The 14,613-nt window shown below is 39.0% G+C and overlaps 2 protein-coding genes across 3 annotated transcripts in view; one reads left to right on the forward strand and one right to left on the reverse strand.

The window, feature by feature from the left end:
* Positions 1-101: 101 nt before the first annotated feature.
* On the forward strand, positions 102-14,607 carry klc3 (kinesin light chain 3). Of its 2 annotated transcripts, XM_035679519.1 has the most exons (16): positions 102-253; positions 4,831-4,926; positions 6,130-6,219; positions 7,304-7,552; positions 8,334-8,399; positions 8,796-8,960; positions 9,786-9,861; positions 10,614-10,759; positions 11,259-11,341; positions 11,659-11,746; positions 11,952-12,053; positions 12,521-12,694; positions 12,932-13,031; positions 13,215-13,395; positions 13,731-13,797; positions 14,090-14,173. In XM_035679519.1, the coding sequence occupies exons 4-16, from the start codon at positions 7,343-7,345 to the stop codon at positions 14,171-14,173; spliced, it is 1,542 nt and encodes a 513-aa protein (XP_035535412.1). In that variant the 5' UTR covers positions 102-253; positions 4,831-4,926; positions 6,130-6,219; positions 7,304-7,342. The 2 variants fall into 2 exon arrangements, with proteins under 2 accessions (XP_035535412.1, XP_035535411.1); XM_035679518.1 differs by lacking the exons at positions 102-253; positions 4,831-4,926 and having other exon boundaries at positions 6,157-6,406; positions 14,090-14,607.
* Positions 10,754-14,613, reverse strand: part of ercc2 (excision repair cross-complementation group 2) — a 15,455-nt gene continuing 11,595 nt past the window's right edge. The window contains exon 24 of the mRNA XM_035679517.1: positions 10,754-11,036. The gene's annotated coding sequence lies outside the window, so the exon portion shown is untranslated. The remainder of the gene's footprint in view (positions 11,037-14,613) is intronic.

Consider the following 14,613-nt stretch of genomic DNA (forward strand, 5'->3'; position numbering starts at 1 on the left):
CACACACACACAGATAAAACATCATACATTTACTGAAATTATATAGTTTCTGTCATTTTTTTCTTGCTGGCTGCATGCAGAAACCCTCCTGTTATGAATCTGGTCTTTAGTGTATTGAAGGTAGGAGGGACCTGTGATAAATAATTAAGGACGTACAGTCATGATGGTGTTATTTTTAGTGTTGACATTGTAATGAGAGGTAGTGCTGCTACTGTGTCCTCAGCGTGGGACGCCGCAGGTCTGCAACTGTGAGGTGAGAGCGCAACGAAACAGTGTGATATATTCAGCTGTTATATTAGGCTGGTGTGTGTGTGTGTGTGTGTGTGTGTGTGTGTGTATGTGTGTGTGAAGACAATCTCCAGGAAGAAGATGACCTTTAGCTAACACAGTAAGGCGTTACTGTATTAGAGAAAGAAAAACGTGTTTTAATGTTTTATTATTGTTATTTATAATTAATAATAAATCTTTTTGGAGAACATAAGAGGCAGGAAAGGAATCAAAGTTTATTTTAATATGAATGAGTCAATAGTTAACGAGGCAATAATACTGTACTTAAGTACAAAGCCTTAACAGTTATTATGAAGGTCAGTGGGGTTTATGGAGAGATTATGAAGGCTGAACTGATTTAGCTTTTAAGTTTAGCTTTTCACTCAGGAGATTTTACATCAGTATTTGTCCCTTCTGGTCTTCAGTCTAGACAAAATAAAAAAAACACTAATTATTGTATATATGTAAGAAAATGCACATCAAGATCAATACAACAAGGTTGATAAAATATATAAACGAGAAGCTAAATCATTCAGATAAGTGGTTTCAGTTTAGTGCTTAATTCCACATAAATGCAGCAGTTGTGTGCTATGGACCCCGATACTATACGTATGTAAATGTCACTGCAACAGATGAACAAATAAAGTGGTTTCTATTTTCTGCTGTGAGGTCAAAGAACGAACTCTGAGCCACAAATGGAAAAATGTGGCGTCCCTGCATAGTTCAATGACACAAAGTGAGAAGTCCAAGTCCAGAGAACAGAGTTTACAGAGTTAATACAGCCAGGAGTTGTATTAAAACTGGATAAACTGTATTGATACACCTTCAGTATATAAAATGAAGCTGCACAGTGATCTCATACTACAGCTTGAAATTAATAAAATGAATCCAGACACATTATTGAACCAGAGTTTTTCTCATATTAACCAAGCTATAGAAACCTGAAAACTGTAAAATCCATCATCTTTTTTATCTTTTTTATCGGCTGTATTGTATTTTTTAGATTTTTTAAGTTGCTGTTGCAAGAATCTTTGGGTAAGAAGCATTTTTTAGAAGAACATGTTTATATTCCTCAAAGCAGTTTTTTAGCGTACCAAAACTAGTATTGAGCAATTTCTAATGATATTTCGCTCTAACTCAATGTATATTTGCATAAATACACACATTCATATACAGTAGTTGTTTAATTCCACGCTTTACTACTAACAGCATCACAATTTACTAATTATCAGTTTTGAATTACACTGCATTATCTTCTCAAACAATAGTACTGATACACTAATGTCAGCCTGTCTTATTGCTGTTGGTTAACCTTGCTGTTAGCACCTTCTTCTTCTTCTGATCATCATCTCTCGTGCTGGCCTATATCAACCAACCTCTTTTGCCAAGATATACAGATACGAAACATAGCAGACATCTTAACAAACCTCCTCTTACCAGTCATCAAGTTTCCAATCAATATCAATATCAGTATATTTGTGTATAAATTGATTTATTTGAGGAGCTAAGACCTCAACCAGGTATCTGTCGCATACATCTGGGGGAGCAGAGGCGACTGATGACTGCTTTTGTTTTTTCTTTCTGCAATGTAAAACAAAAAAAACTCACTGTCCCATAATCCTCTTCTCCCTTTCACTCCACACTCCACTGCCTCAGCTGCATATGTTTATGACTAATTGACTCAGTTTGTCCTGCTGTCTAAAGAGCAGCCTACCAACAGTCCTCCAGTGGGTTGTGATGAATGTAAGTGACTGTTTACAGTTTGAGTTACGTCCATCATTAATGGTGATAAGTATCTTAATATCTGAGTCTTATTGCTGTCAGCAGCTGGTGGCCGGCATATTTGTGCTTACATTTCTGTGGTAAGACACTTGTCTCCAGTGGGTATAGACAGGACAGAGCATTCAACATTGATTATCTGTGTAACAAACCCTTAATTATGGCTTGTTATTGAGACTCAATTATCAAAAAGTAACAACAAATTGTTTTTATTTATTAAATTCTTTGTTGTGTTTTGTACTTTTTCAGAACATTTCTGATTTAAATCATACTTTTGTTACAACATTGAACTCTAAATAGAGCCTAGGCTTGTTTTATTATTTGTTTTGTAGGATGCATGTTTACAAGGTTTCAGGTTTTGGTTTCATTTTGGTTTTATTGCTGGAACCATTTTAGACTTGGGCGTCTGTTAAAAGGTAAGAACAGACTGCAGTCACCAAATTCTGACGTACAATTAAATTGTAGAGGATAAAACACAGTGGAAGTGTGTTTCCACTGTGGTACTCGTTAAAAGGTGAAAAGAGTGAGATGACAGAGGTTCATTTTTTATTTCCGGCACTTACGTCATCTGGCCTTTCACTACAGAGCCGGTGTCACGTTCGGGCTGCTCTGATTTCCAGCGTTTTTTTCCAAACTTAACAAGAACCTAATCATCTGACCCTGATCGCAGCCCTCTGACACCTAAAGCTGAACGTGTGTTGAGCAGCAGGTATTGGAGGGTTGTTAGCAGGAAGAAGCACCAGAAACCTGGAGGAGTTTCCCCGGGGGACCGGTGACCTTATATGGCCGGGGCCCTGCCTGCACACCCACCACAGTCAGTTGCTGGTGCTTCTCTGCCTACCTGACAGCTGAGCCGTCCATCAACCCCGCTCATATAACTGTCAAACACAGGCACATGCAGCAGAAAACACACACACACACACACACACACACAACACACACACACACAACACACACACACACACACACACTCCTGATAGTTCCTGTTTGTTGGGCTGCTCACTGTCTCCCTCTCTCTGAATTTTAATTTAATTATGTAATAATGTGAGTTTTTGTGACTGGTAACAGCAGCTCCCTCTACTTTTAGTATAACTTTTTGGTGATTAGCATGAGCAGCATGCTAACCCTGTGACTGACGGGTAAAAAGGAAAGAGCGCCATCTATAGAGACTCAAACAAACTCCAAAGAACAAGAAGTCCCAGCTACTGAACAGGCCTGCTGGGCACAGACACAGGGGCCCAAGGGACAGTGGACCTTTTAGTTTAGGGCCTCTATTTGTGGGGATGCCCTGATCTTTTAATATTGAGTATCTGCCAACCAAACCCTGCAGTGAAGAAGCATTCAGATCATTTACTTTAGTAAAACCTTACAAATGTACTACACAAGCTTAATGTACTCAAAGTATCAGATGTACTGGTTCAGCAGCAGAATAGCTCCTGTTACTGTTATATTATTATTTTATTTATTACTATTATTGATACATTAACATGTAAACAGCACATTTAATAGCAGTTTGTGGTGGAGCTAGTTTGTATGTATTGTTGAGTAATTCAATCTGTAACAATAAGACATGTTTTTTAAAGGTTTTGTATGCAGAATTTTAATCTTCAAAGTAACTCCAGCTATGAAAGTGTAATATTTTCCTCTGAGAATAGTGAAAATACAAGGTACAGTAACACTTAGTGAAAGTGTTTGAGTTCCAAATCTGCTGACCAAATCCAATATTTGTTTGTTGTTCCTTCATATTACAGCTTCACATCATACGAGGCAACAATACATTTCATTAAAGTGCAGTGAAATTAGTAAAGCAATTTAAATCTGTGTGAACAGCAGAGTAGCTTTGCTTTAATAGAATATTAACCTGCATTTAAAGCTTTATTTGACAGTTTCCTGTAACAGACAGCGGGTGTCTTACTCCCAGTAAAAGCCTACTTTCTCATAATCTGCTTACAAGTCACAAAGAAAGTTAAAGAAATACCACAAAATACATTATAAGAGCAAGAAATGTAATTAATATTATTATAATTATCACTTTATCTTTGCTAACTTTGATAACATGTTAGTTGTCCCCTCACACACACTTGTTCTTTAGATCCTATTTGTTTACAGTCACTCTTTATGTTAAGCTGCTGAGCCCCACTGACTCCCACTAAATCCCACCGTAATGAATCTTAATAAAACTCAAGTTGATTGTTTTCTTAAAACCTGGTTCTCCACAGGCTTAACTAAAGTGACATTAATAAAATAATACTGTGACCTACAACACACACACACACACAACACACACAACACACACACCACACACAATTAATCTGACTGAATGGACACACTAATCTATGTTTCTGATGTTTAAGTTTTGTTTACTTGAAAGTAAAACAAGCCTGTAACTCCTAAATCAGTCAGGTGACACGTGGTTATAAAGAAACAGACAGATGGATGAAAATTTAAAGTAATTACTTAAAAAGACAGTTCATTTAGCCTATTAATGATAAGATAAGATAAGATAAGACAGACGTTATTGATCCCACACTGGAGAAATACACATTAAATAACAAAATAAAATAGAAAAATATAAAAAAAAATATGATATAATAAAATCAAAGGGACATAATTGTTAAAATATATAATATAATATAATATAATAATTTCATATATTATATTATTATATAATAATAATAATAATAATATAATGTAAAATAATATATTATAATATAATATAATAATTGTATATAATATAATATTTTTAATGGTCTATTTAGTGCTAATCTGTCTCTCCTCCTGCAGGCAGTTCATCTCTCCCACAGATAGGTGGCCTTATCCCGGGTAGGACCGGGTAGGACATCACGGTGCCGCAGTGTATGGTGGGAAATATGGGATCAGGTAAGCTCCTCAACTGCGTCAAAACACGCAGACGTAACCGGACAAATACAGGACGTTATTGGACTTTCCCTTCAGAATAAAAGCACTCTGTTTTTATATTCTAAGTTGTTGAGTTCTGCTTAAGTTTGACATCCATCAGGTTATTGAACAATACTTCGCCGTGCTATTGTCCCATATAGTTCCATATTCAATTTGTATTGTTTTGCAATATTTGTATTATTCCTTGTATAATTAATTCCTTGTATGTGTACACATACTTGGCCAATACAATTGATTCTGATATTATTGTATATTGTTACACTGTAGGATAAACTGCCTATTTATTTAAAGAATATCTGATTTATTAAGGAAAACAAATCAGCCTAGGGTCACTAAACAGATTACCATATCAGAATCAGGTTAAACACTATTGCTTTTGTGGTGAATGATGCATCTTGGTTCAGGTTTTTGGAGTATCCCACTTATGTTTGCACAAATATAAACTTTAGATTATGCAAAAATGCGGCTAAATTGAGTACAAAATATCCATAATTTATTGTTACCAATATGTGCTAATTATGTTTTTAAGTTATTTCAAGAAGTAGTTTGTGAGAACAGAACTAAAATGATAAACAACGTAAAGATGCTGAAGTAAAAGTTGAACCCTGACACCTCTAACGTTGAAGGAGAAGTTGAGTATCACTTGTCACTCTTGTCTACAATTACTGGCGACAAGTTGGAGGAGTCAAACCCATTAGACAGTCCTAATCTTTTAAATCCAACCACTAATTTAAATTCTCATCGGAAACCCAATTTGGAACAGAAACATGAAAAGTGCAATGCGGTGTCAAAGTTAATCCTGTGCAGACTCAGTGATCATAAGATGCATAAAATAATATGAATAACCAGATTTTAGGTGGCATAAGAGATAAGATAAGATCAAATAAGATCAGATAAGATCAGATCAGATAAGATCAGATAAGATCAGATAAGATATACCTTTATACCTTTATTAATCCCCTGTAGGAGAAACTAAAATTACAAACAGTAGCATTGGAGAATATAGTGCAATAAAAATACTACAGTGTACATAATATGCACGTAAACCACTCCTGGAACTTTAATACTATAAATAACATAAATTGTGATACAAAAATACAACACTGTTTACTTTTTAGTAGTAAAATGCAGCAATGTCGCATTAATACAGCTTTTACTTTGAAGGTGAGAACCGGAGGAGGAGCGTGTCAGTGACGCTGGTTTGACAGCTGATGAATCTGTGATGACAGGAGGAGCTGAGAGAAAAGGCAGCAGGTGAATCATTTCCAGCCTCCAGTTTCCACCGTACCACCTGTCCCAACATTAAATAAACCGACGGATACCGTGAGCGGACATGTTCCGCTGTTTGTGACCGGTTCCAGTTTCACAAATAAAAACAACAATATCAGCTCAGAGTGGACAGAAAACACGAACCCACGCCGCCGGAGCCTGGACTTAGCGGGTAGGCTATAAATAACTTTTATGTGGCTCTGGAATGAAGGGCTGCGTGTTTACATCGTGTTGTAGAGGAGTAAACACCAACCACAGATAAAAGTCGTGTGTTGTGCTGCAGCCGGAGACGTTTTCCACTATAAAACAAACAGAAATGTGTCGTAAATGTGACGCATTTGTCATTAAATCAGCTGAGAGCTTTGCGTTAGATTTTAAATTTGCATAAAAATACATTATGTTTGGCCTGAGGCCTGTTTGCACCGCCCACAGTAAACAAAGCTGATGGAGTCTGTTAGAGTAAATGATGCAGTGTTTGTTTTCCTGTGTTTTTAACGCCTAATTTAATCCTCAGTTGTTTTAAAAGACTGGAAGAAAGAGACCAAACCCACCAAAACAACGTTTGTTTTCACTTTATTATTGAATGGATGGACCAGTTTCTGTAATCCATGTTAACAGATTATTATGTGGTTGCATGTTGTGACAGAATAAATCCAAAGTCGCAAAGTTGCATGTTGTGCATGACTTAATTCATTTTTATTTATTTATTAATATACTTCCATGTGCCTACTTCTCCTCTCAGACCTTCTGCTCAGACCAGACCAGAAAAGAGGAAACTAAAAACCCATCATATATTGTTGTTGGTAGAGTTGCTGACAGGTTGTAGTTTTCTCACCACAGCTCACTGTTGTTGCTGCTGAATATTAGAAAACTCCCTCACATTGTTGAATTTCAGCCATCATTTTGTGTCTTTGGTCAGTCCACGTCCTACAAGAACAGCATTCTGACTGCAAATAAGAATCATTATTATTATTATTATTACATACTACTACAGTTTCTACTGATTCTACTTGTTCTATACGACTATAATGAGTTCTTCTACTGTTTATGTGCACCTCTTTGTTCCCAGGTCAGTTGTTGCGAGAGGAGGAACCTCAGAGTCAGAGCCATGTTGTCGGCGGAGGAGATCCTGTGCAGCACGCAGCAGGTGATCGCAGGACTGGAGGCGCTGAGAGGGGAGAACCGCAGTCTGCTGGAGAGCCTGCAGGAGCCGCTGGAGAGCCAGCCGGTGTCGGAGAGCGGCAGCGTGGAGCAGGAGAAGAGTGGCATCATCCGCCAGTCGCTGGAGAGGATAGAGCTGGGGCTGAGCGAGGCACAGGTGTGAATACGAGAAATGAAAGAAGCCACAATTTTATTTATCATGTGTTGCTTCTCTTTTCTGTTAGCTATAATAATACTTTTACTACTTCTGTCACTACACACAGAGAGTTCCCCACAGCTCTACGGAGCGGTGTAGCCTCTTTTAGAACAGTGTTTTGGTTTTATGGACCACAACTTTACTGCTCACCTTCACCACCCTCATCAGTATCATTTTTGCAACAGTAGGCAGCTGTTTGTTGTTGATAACTCTCCATAAACCCACCTGACACTACCTGCCCAGCACTAATTGGCAGAGTTAGCAACTAGCTGGTGGACATAGTGGAGCATTTAGCAGTTAAAAGAGCTGGTGGAGACCAAAACAAAGCTAAAAGGAGAGCTAGCCGGACACACAACTCCAGATGTTTTATTGTTTGTCCAAAATTACAAACAAAACAGAATTCCATTCAGGCAAAATTCTTGTAATCGGCACTTAAGTAGGTAAAAAGTCAAGTTTATTACTATAATAAGTGACTCTCCTCTACAAAAACACACTAATAAAATGGGATAGAATAAAGGATTAATCAAGCATTTCAAAGTAGAAGGTGAAGTAAAAGTTGGAATTAACATTATAGGTGCATTAAACAACAAAGGGTACAGAAATAAGCTTATATACAATATATACTTTATATATTAGATGAGCATTAAAAAAGTGTTTAAGCGATTATAAATTTTAGTTATAATTTTGATGTTTGTTATATATTTCTGAGGTGTTTTTTCTTCTGTCGCCTGTCGTCCTCCAGGTGATGATGGCGTTGTCGGCTCACCTGGGTTCACTGGAGGCTGAGAAACAGAAGCTTCGGGCTCAGGTGAGTTGGGATGGGAGATTCTCTGACGCTGTATTTTCTTGAGCTTTCTGGAAGTGTTTTGGGTTTTATGAAGTTAAAGATGCAGGTTGATACGTCACTCCATAATTCAACTGTTAGATTCTGTTGGTCTGAGAAAATGAAGCTCACTCAAATCCTCCTCCATCATCCTCTCCTCTTATCTCACACCTCCTCCGTCCTCTGTTACTCTGCCTCTTCCTTCATCTCCAACTACTCATTCCTCTCTTTCTCCTCCCTTATTCATTCTCTTCCTCCTTCTTCTTCCCTTTCCACCATCTTCTGTTTCCTCTCTCTCTCCTCCCTCTTTTCTATTATTTTCCTCACCCTTCCCGATCACTCCCTCCCTCCCCGTCTCTTTCTTTGCGTCCTCCTCCTCAGGTGCGTCGTCTCTGTCAGGAGAACCAGTGGTTGAGGGACGAGCTGGCCGGTGCTCAGCAGCGACTGCAGGACAAGGAGCAGGAGGTAGTCACCCTGGAGGAGCAGAACAAACACCTGCAGTTCATGTCCTCCATACGCAAATATGACATGGAGGAACCGCAGCTGGTGAGGAGACGACAAACTGCACACAAACACTAATATGTGGGTTCAGGATGAGTTTGCTGTGACTATTTCACCAGCCAACAACGTAATAAAGGATCAAATGTGGAAAAACATGGCAACACTAGTTGATTAACACCAATCTTTTATCTAGCACATTTGGGGGCTTCATGTGGAGGTTTTTGTGTTTATATTCCGAGAAACCAGGCGGAAATATGAACTTCATAAGGCCAAAAGCTGTTAAAGTTTAGAGCAGACCTACCTAGTTTGAGAAAGAGAGACTGCAGCCAACATTAAAACTGGTTCTTAAAGGTCCAGTGTGTAACATTTAAGATCATAGGTATGTTTTTATTAGTGTATAATCACCAGAAAATAAGCATTATTGTGCTTTCGTTACCTTAGAATTAGTTTTTTATCTACAGAGGGAGCGGGTCCTCTTCTACCGAGGCTCTGGCTTGGTCTCTTGAGGAAAATATCTTAACTATTCAGCTGCTGTGTGCTGCAACTAGAATGGGGTTGATGGGAGCATTAAGACTAAACTGTGTAGTACATGTGTGGTTAAATCAAATATAGGAGCTCCATAAAGAGTTGGTGGTAATTATCTGTGGGTTTGTCACCATGACCAAGCCCTTCCACATTACATAGTTTCATTATTTGTCATTATAAAACTATCTACTAGCTGTAATATAAAAATTGTTTGTGTATTAGTGTCAGATTACGATCATGACACCCTTATTAACATCTACTGTATATTGTATTAATAACTTATCTGCAGCTCCGTCTTCGCTTCTAGTATCATCTTCTAAATTGAGTGTTTGTTTCTCACTTCAGGATGACAAAGACACGTCTTCCACCAAGGAGTCTCTGGATGACCTCTTTCCTACTGAGGACGAGGAACAGTCACAGAGTAAGGCCTGTAATGTCGCTCTGTTGTCAATCATGTCAATCATTCACATCATAAGGCGAAGTCTCATGTTTGTCTAAACAAAGGAAGGTCAAATATGAATGGATTTTTCTTGTTTAGACACTAATAATGACCTGAATGTTAATTACATGTACATTTATTACACACCCTGTCTTTAATAGAGGTGTGCAGCTGATAAACAGTACGACCTTCTGTTTCTGTGCTACTGAACACGTCTTCATTCTCCGTAGATAATCTCAGGGTTGCTGCTGCTCGTGATGTTTCCAGTAAAAACTCTTCACACATAGCAAAGACATTTCAAGCTCCAGTGTCAAGCATCTACATCACATGCAGCGATAATGAGTTTATATCATGTGAGGGGGAAATCAATTTCAGGCCAGCACATCAGGGATCTCTTCAGAATAAAACATGATGTTAAAATTATCTTAGATGTATTTTCTCATCCAGCTAAATTGGTTCTTTAAAAGCAGGCAGAGAATTGAAGACTTTACCTTGTATAACAGCACTTTTTTATTGTAGCTACATCATTTAAAGCTGTATGAGAGATAAAACTGTACTATTTCAATTAATTGATTTGATTTCAATCATTTACTTACATTAATTAAATTACCGTGGTTATATGTAATTTATTGCTGTCATCTTGATCTAATCTGATTTCAAGCCATAAAAAGTACAGATTCCCATTAAATTCTTCTTTGCATTTCTTTGTAATTTGTCTGTTTGTTGCTGCTCAGTGTCCCAGCCTCATCACAGCAGTGCAGCAGCCGCAGCTCAGCAGGGCGGCTACGAGATTCCCGCCCGCCTTCGAACACTCCACAACCTGGTCATCCAGTACGCATCCCAGGGACGGTACGAGGTCGCTGTACCACTCTGCAAACAGGTGAGAGTTGCTGTTCTGGTCCTACTAGAAAAAAAACGTGAAGCTTGCACCAGCTCTGGCTCCATCCCCACCAGAGAGGTTCAAGTCCCAAAATCCAGTTTTCCAAAGCCACTCTGTTTCTCAAATGGTGACACTTTTGTCCAATCAAATAAACTTTATTAATGTATACGGCCCAGTATCACAAATCTTCTTGCTAGATTGTAAACATACATGAGGAATGTGGTTCCTGGAGGATGACAAGCAGCTTCCAGATGTCACCAAACACAACTGAGGAGACCTGAAAGAAGACAGACTACAGTGAACACACACGAGGCAAAGCTCTCACAGGTCCTGGTGGCCCGGGAGTTTATGGTGCAGAACGTGAAGCACAATGTCCCCGGCTAACGCCCAGCTGAGAGTCTTTGTTCAGTGTCATTCCCCAACCCCCCTTTCATTTCACTCTCTGTCAGACGTCATATGAAAGCTTAAATGGCTCCTGATTAAAATCATGTCTCGACAGGCTTTGGAAGATCTGGAGAAGTCCTCAGGCCACACCCACCCAGATGTAGCCACCATGCTGAACATACTGGCGCTGGTGTACAGGTGAGACCAGTGACCATGGCAACAAATCAACACCAGTTAGATCATTTCTGTTTACATGACTGTATAATGTATTGTATAACATCATTTCTCTGCTATCTGTATTTAGTTATATGCTTCCTTATCAATAACTACAAACCTATTGTTTATACCTTTTTATAATCTTAAAGCTCTTTATAGAATAAATTTAGCAGAAATGAGAAACAATAAAACCTTTAAGAAATAAACCACGCTACGATTGTTCCTGCACTTAGAACGAGGAAGTCCTTTTACCAAAACCAAGTGAAATTTATATAATGACGACGTGTTTTCCTCTACAGAGACCAGAACAAATACAAAGAAGCAGCCAACCTGTTGAACGACGCGTTGGCGATCAGGGAGAAAACTCTGGGAATGGACCATCCGGCTGTAAGTTACCCTCCTTTTCATAAACCAGCTGCAGTCTATGACACCTTGTAATGAGACAGTTTTATAACCTCCAACACATCCTGAATCTAACCTGGACTAAATTTAGATTTGGTTTACTTGATTTTCTCTTACTGTTTAGTTTTATCCCTGTGTAAGTAAACTTTTGTTGCTGTTTTACATTGTGTGTTATTGTGTGTTTGTGCAGGTGGCAGCAACGCTCAACAACCTGGCGGTGCTTTATGGGAAAAGAGGGAAATACAAGGAAGCAGAGCCACTGTGTAAAAGAGCTCTGGAGATCAGAGAGAAAGTGAGAAAACATTTGTATTACTACACTTACGAAGAGTTCATACAAGTCCTAATCCTCGCTGCTACACAACTAACCTTTACTTAATTAAAATTTTAATCCTAAACCCAAATCTGAACTTCGACTACTGTAACTCTAATTTTAAAACGGTGCAGCGGTAGCTCGACTCTGACCTGTGGCCCTTTGCTGGTGTCACCCTCTCTCCCTCCCCTCCCTTTCCTGTCACTCTTCAGCTGTCACTATTAAACGTAAAAAAAGCCCAAAATAACATTAAAAAGGAGAAAAGAAATAGCCAATCTTCTCACTGATGTTTTCATAACCAGTTAAAAACTCCTAGTTTTACATTTAAGTAAAGAATCTGAATGCATCCTCCACCACTGACCCTCACACACAGCCCTGAATGAACACATGTATCAGATATTGTTATGGAAAGACTTACATTTTGTGTCTGAATGCCCCCCCCCCCTCAGGTTCTGGGTACAGACCACCCAGATGTGGCCAAGCAGCTGAACAACCTGGCTCTGCTGTGTCAGAACCAGGGGAAGTACCAGGAGGTGGAGCAGTACTACGAACGCGCTCTGCACATCTACCAGAGCAAACTGGGACCAGATGACGCCAACGTGGCCAAGACCAAGAACAACCTGGTGAGCGGAGACCTGGATGTCTGATTTCTGCATTTTTACATTTAACTATCTTCTGTGTTTCTGTTTTCTCACTGAATTTCTCATTTAAAAAGGGTCACTGTCAAGATTTTTGACAAACTGAAAACAATAAATAAGTACCAAAATTCTGTTCAAATTCCAAATTTTTTGTCACTTTCCTCTCACTCAGACCTTCTCTTTCTACACTCACACTTTTTCTCTTTCTTTGTTCCTTCTCAGGCGTCATGCTATCTTAAGCAGGGGAAATACAGACAAGCTGAAGCTCTTTACAAAGAGATTCTGACCAGAGCACATGAAAAGGAGTTTGGATCTGTAGAAGGTACAAAACAGCAGCAGATGTTAGAGATTTTGTGGCAGATTTTGATAAAACTTTAAAATGATGCGTCCTACTGAAATGAATAATGTTTCCTTGAACAACCAAAATCTCAATTTGTAGTTAAAGCTCTCATTTTTATTAGATACATTCATTGTTTATTCACACGCTGCTTGGTCTGTCTTCCAGGCGATGGTCGTCCCACTTGGTCCGGTGCTGAGGACGGCGGCTCCGGACAGGACGGACTCAGTAACCTAAAGCGCAGCGGCTCCTTCACCAAACTCAGAGAGTCGATACGCCGAAGCAGCGAGAAACTGGTCCGCAAGCTGAAAGGAGTTGGAATGGAGGAAACCACCCCGAGGAATGCTGGGTAATAGTCTGTTACAAAAAGGTGTTTGACCCCCCGCTGTGAGTCTAACTGTAGACACCTTCAGTAAATGAACGTTACTGATGGGGATCCTAGATTTTGTTATGGAAGTTTTTTGGTTAAAGCTGAACACAAATGATGCTCAAAAAAATACTATAGAATATCTCATTTTTGAAAGAAATTCTTAATTTTTTGGTTCTGAGATATTTATAATGTAAATTCTAAATAAAATATAGAGACAGGCAATTTTAGACTGTCGACAGCAGTGTGTTTTTAAGTGATAACGCCGCTTTTTATAAAGATTAAAAGGTCATGATGATATTCGGTGCCGTTTTCAGGATGAAGAGGGCGAACTCTCTGAATATGCTGAATGTTGGAGCCAGAGAGAGTCAGGATGGCACCCAGGTGAGGAGACTGTTGGTGATCAGTTTAACAGTGATGAGATTCATTCTCTCTAAGTTCAGTGATTTATTCAGAGCTAAATTCTTATTGTGGTGTTTCTACCCAGCACAATGCAGACGTACTTCCATGGAAATCTTTAGGGTTGTTGTTAAACTATATATTCCCCTATTGGTGTTACTTCTGTGAGACAGAAATCAGTTACATGTCCTCATTAAGTGACTAAAATACCTTTTTAGCTATAACATCCAATCACAAAAATCTGTAATCTATCATGTGTTTTTGATTTGTTCCTCAGTCAAGCCGTTTGACAGACGCTCGAGGGTTGAGCACAAGCACGCAGAGCCTGATACGACGAGGTTCACTCGGTGGGACCAGCTAATACACACACACACCTGCTACATCCAACACTTCTCAAGATAACTGGAAAGATGTTCACACACTGATTGTTGAGTAGTAAGCACACGGCTGTACTGATCACTCATATCAGATGTCCTACACCAGAGTGGATTCCCCCACTTTGAGTCCCCTCATAAAAACTGAGATAGTTTGTCTGAGATATGTAAAACATTTCTGGTAAAGTGTCTCCAAAAAGTGACGAGAACGGTGGGGGTCATATATTGACATATCATTGCACTATAACCTTTCCTTCCTGTTCACTTGAATCTTTAATATCATTCCTTCCTGGATTTAGATCAGAAACAAATTCCGTTAACCATTAAAGGTGGGGTGAGCGATTCTAATCCAAAACACTTTTTTAATTTAAATTCAGTGACTTTCTCCTCGCGGTCTGCTCGCTATCCACTGTGTGTGTGTGTGTGT

The sequence above is a fragment of the Morone saxatilis genome, unplaced genomic scaffold, assembly GCF_004916995.1.
Source record: "Morone saxatilis isolate NCDOM2014 unplaced genomic scaffold, NCSU_SB_2.0 Contig8, whole genome shotgun sequence".
Classification (NCBI taxonomy): domain Eukaryota; kingdom Metazoa; phylum Chordata; class Actinopteri; family Moronidae; genus Morone; species Morone saxatilis.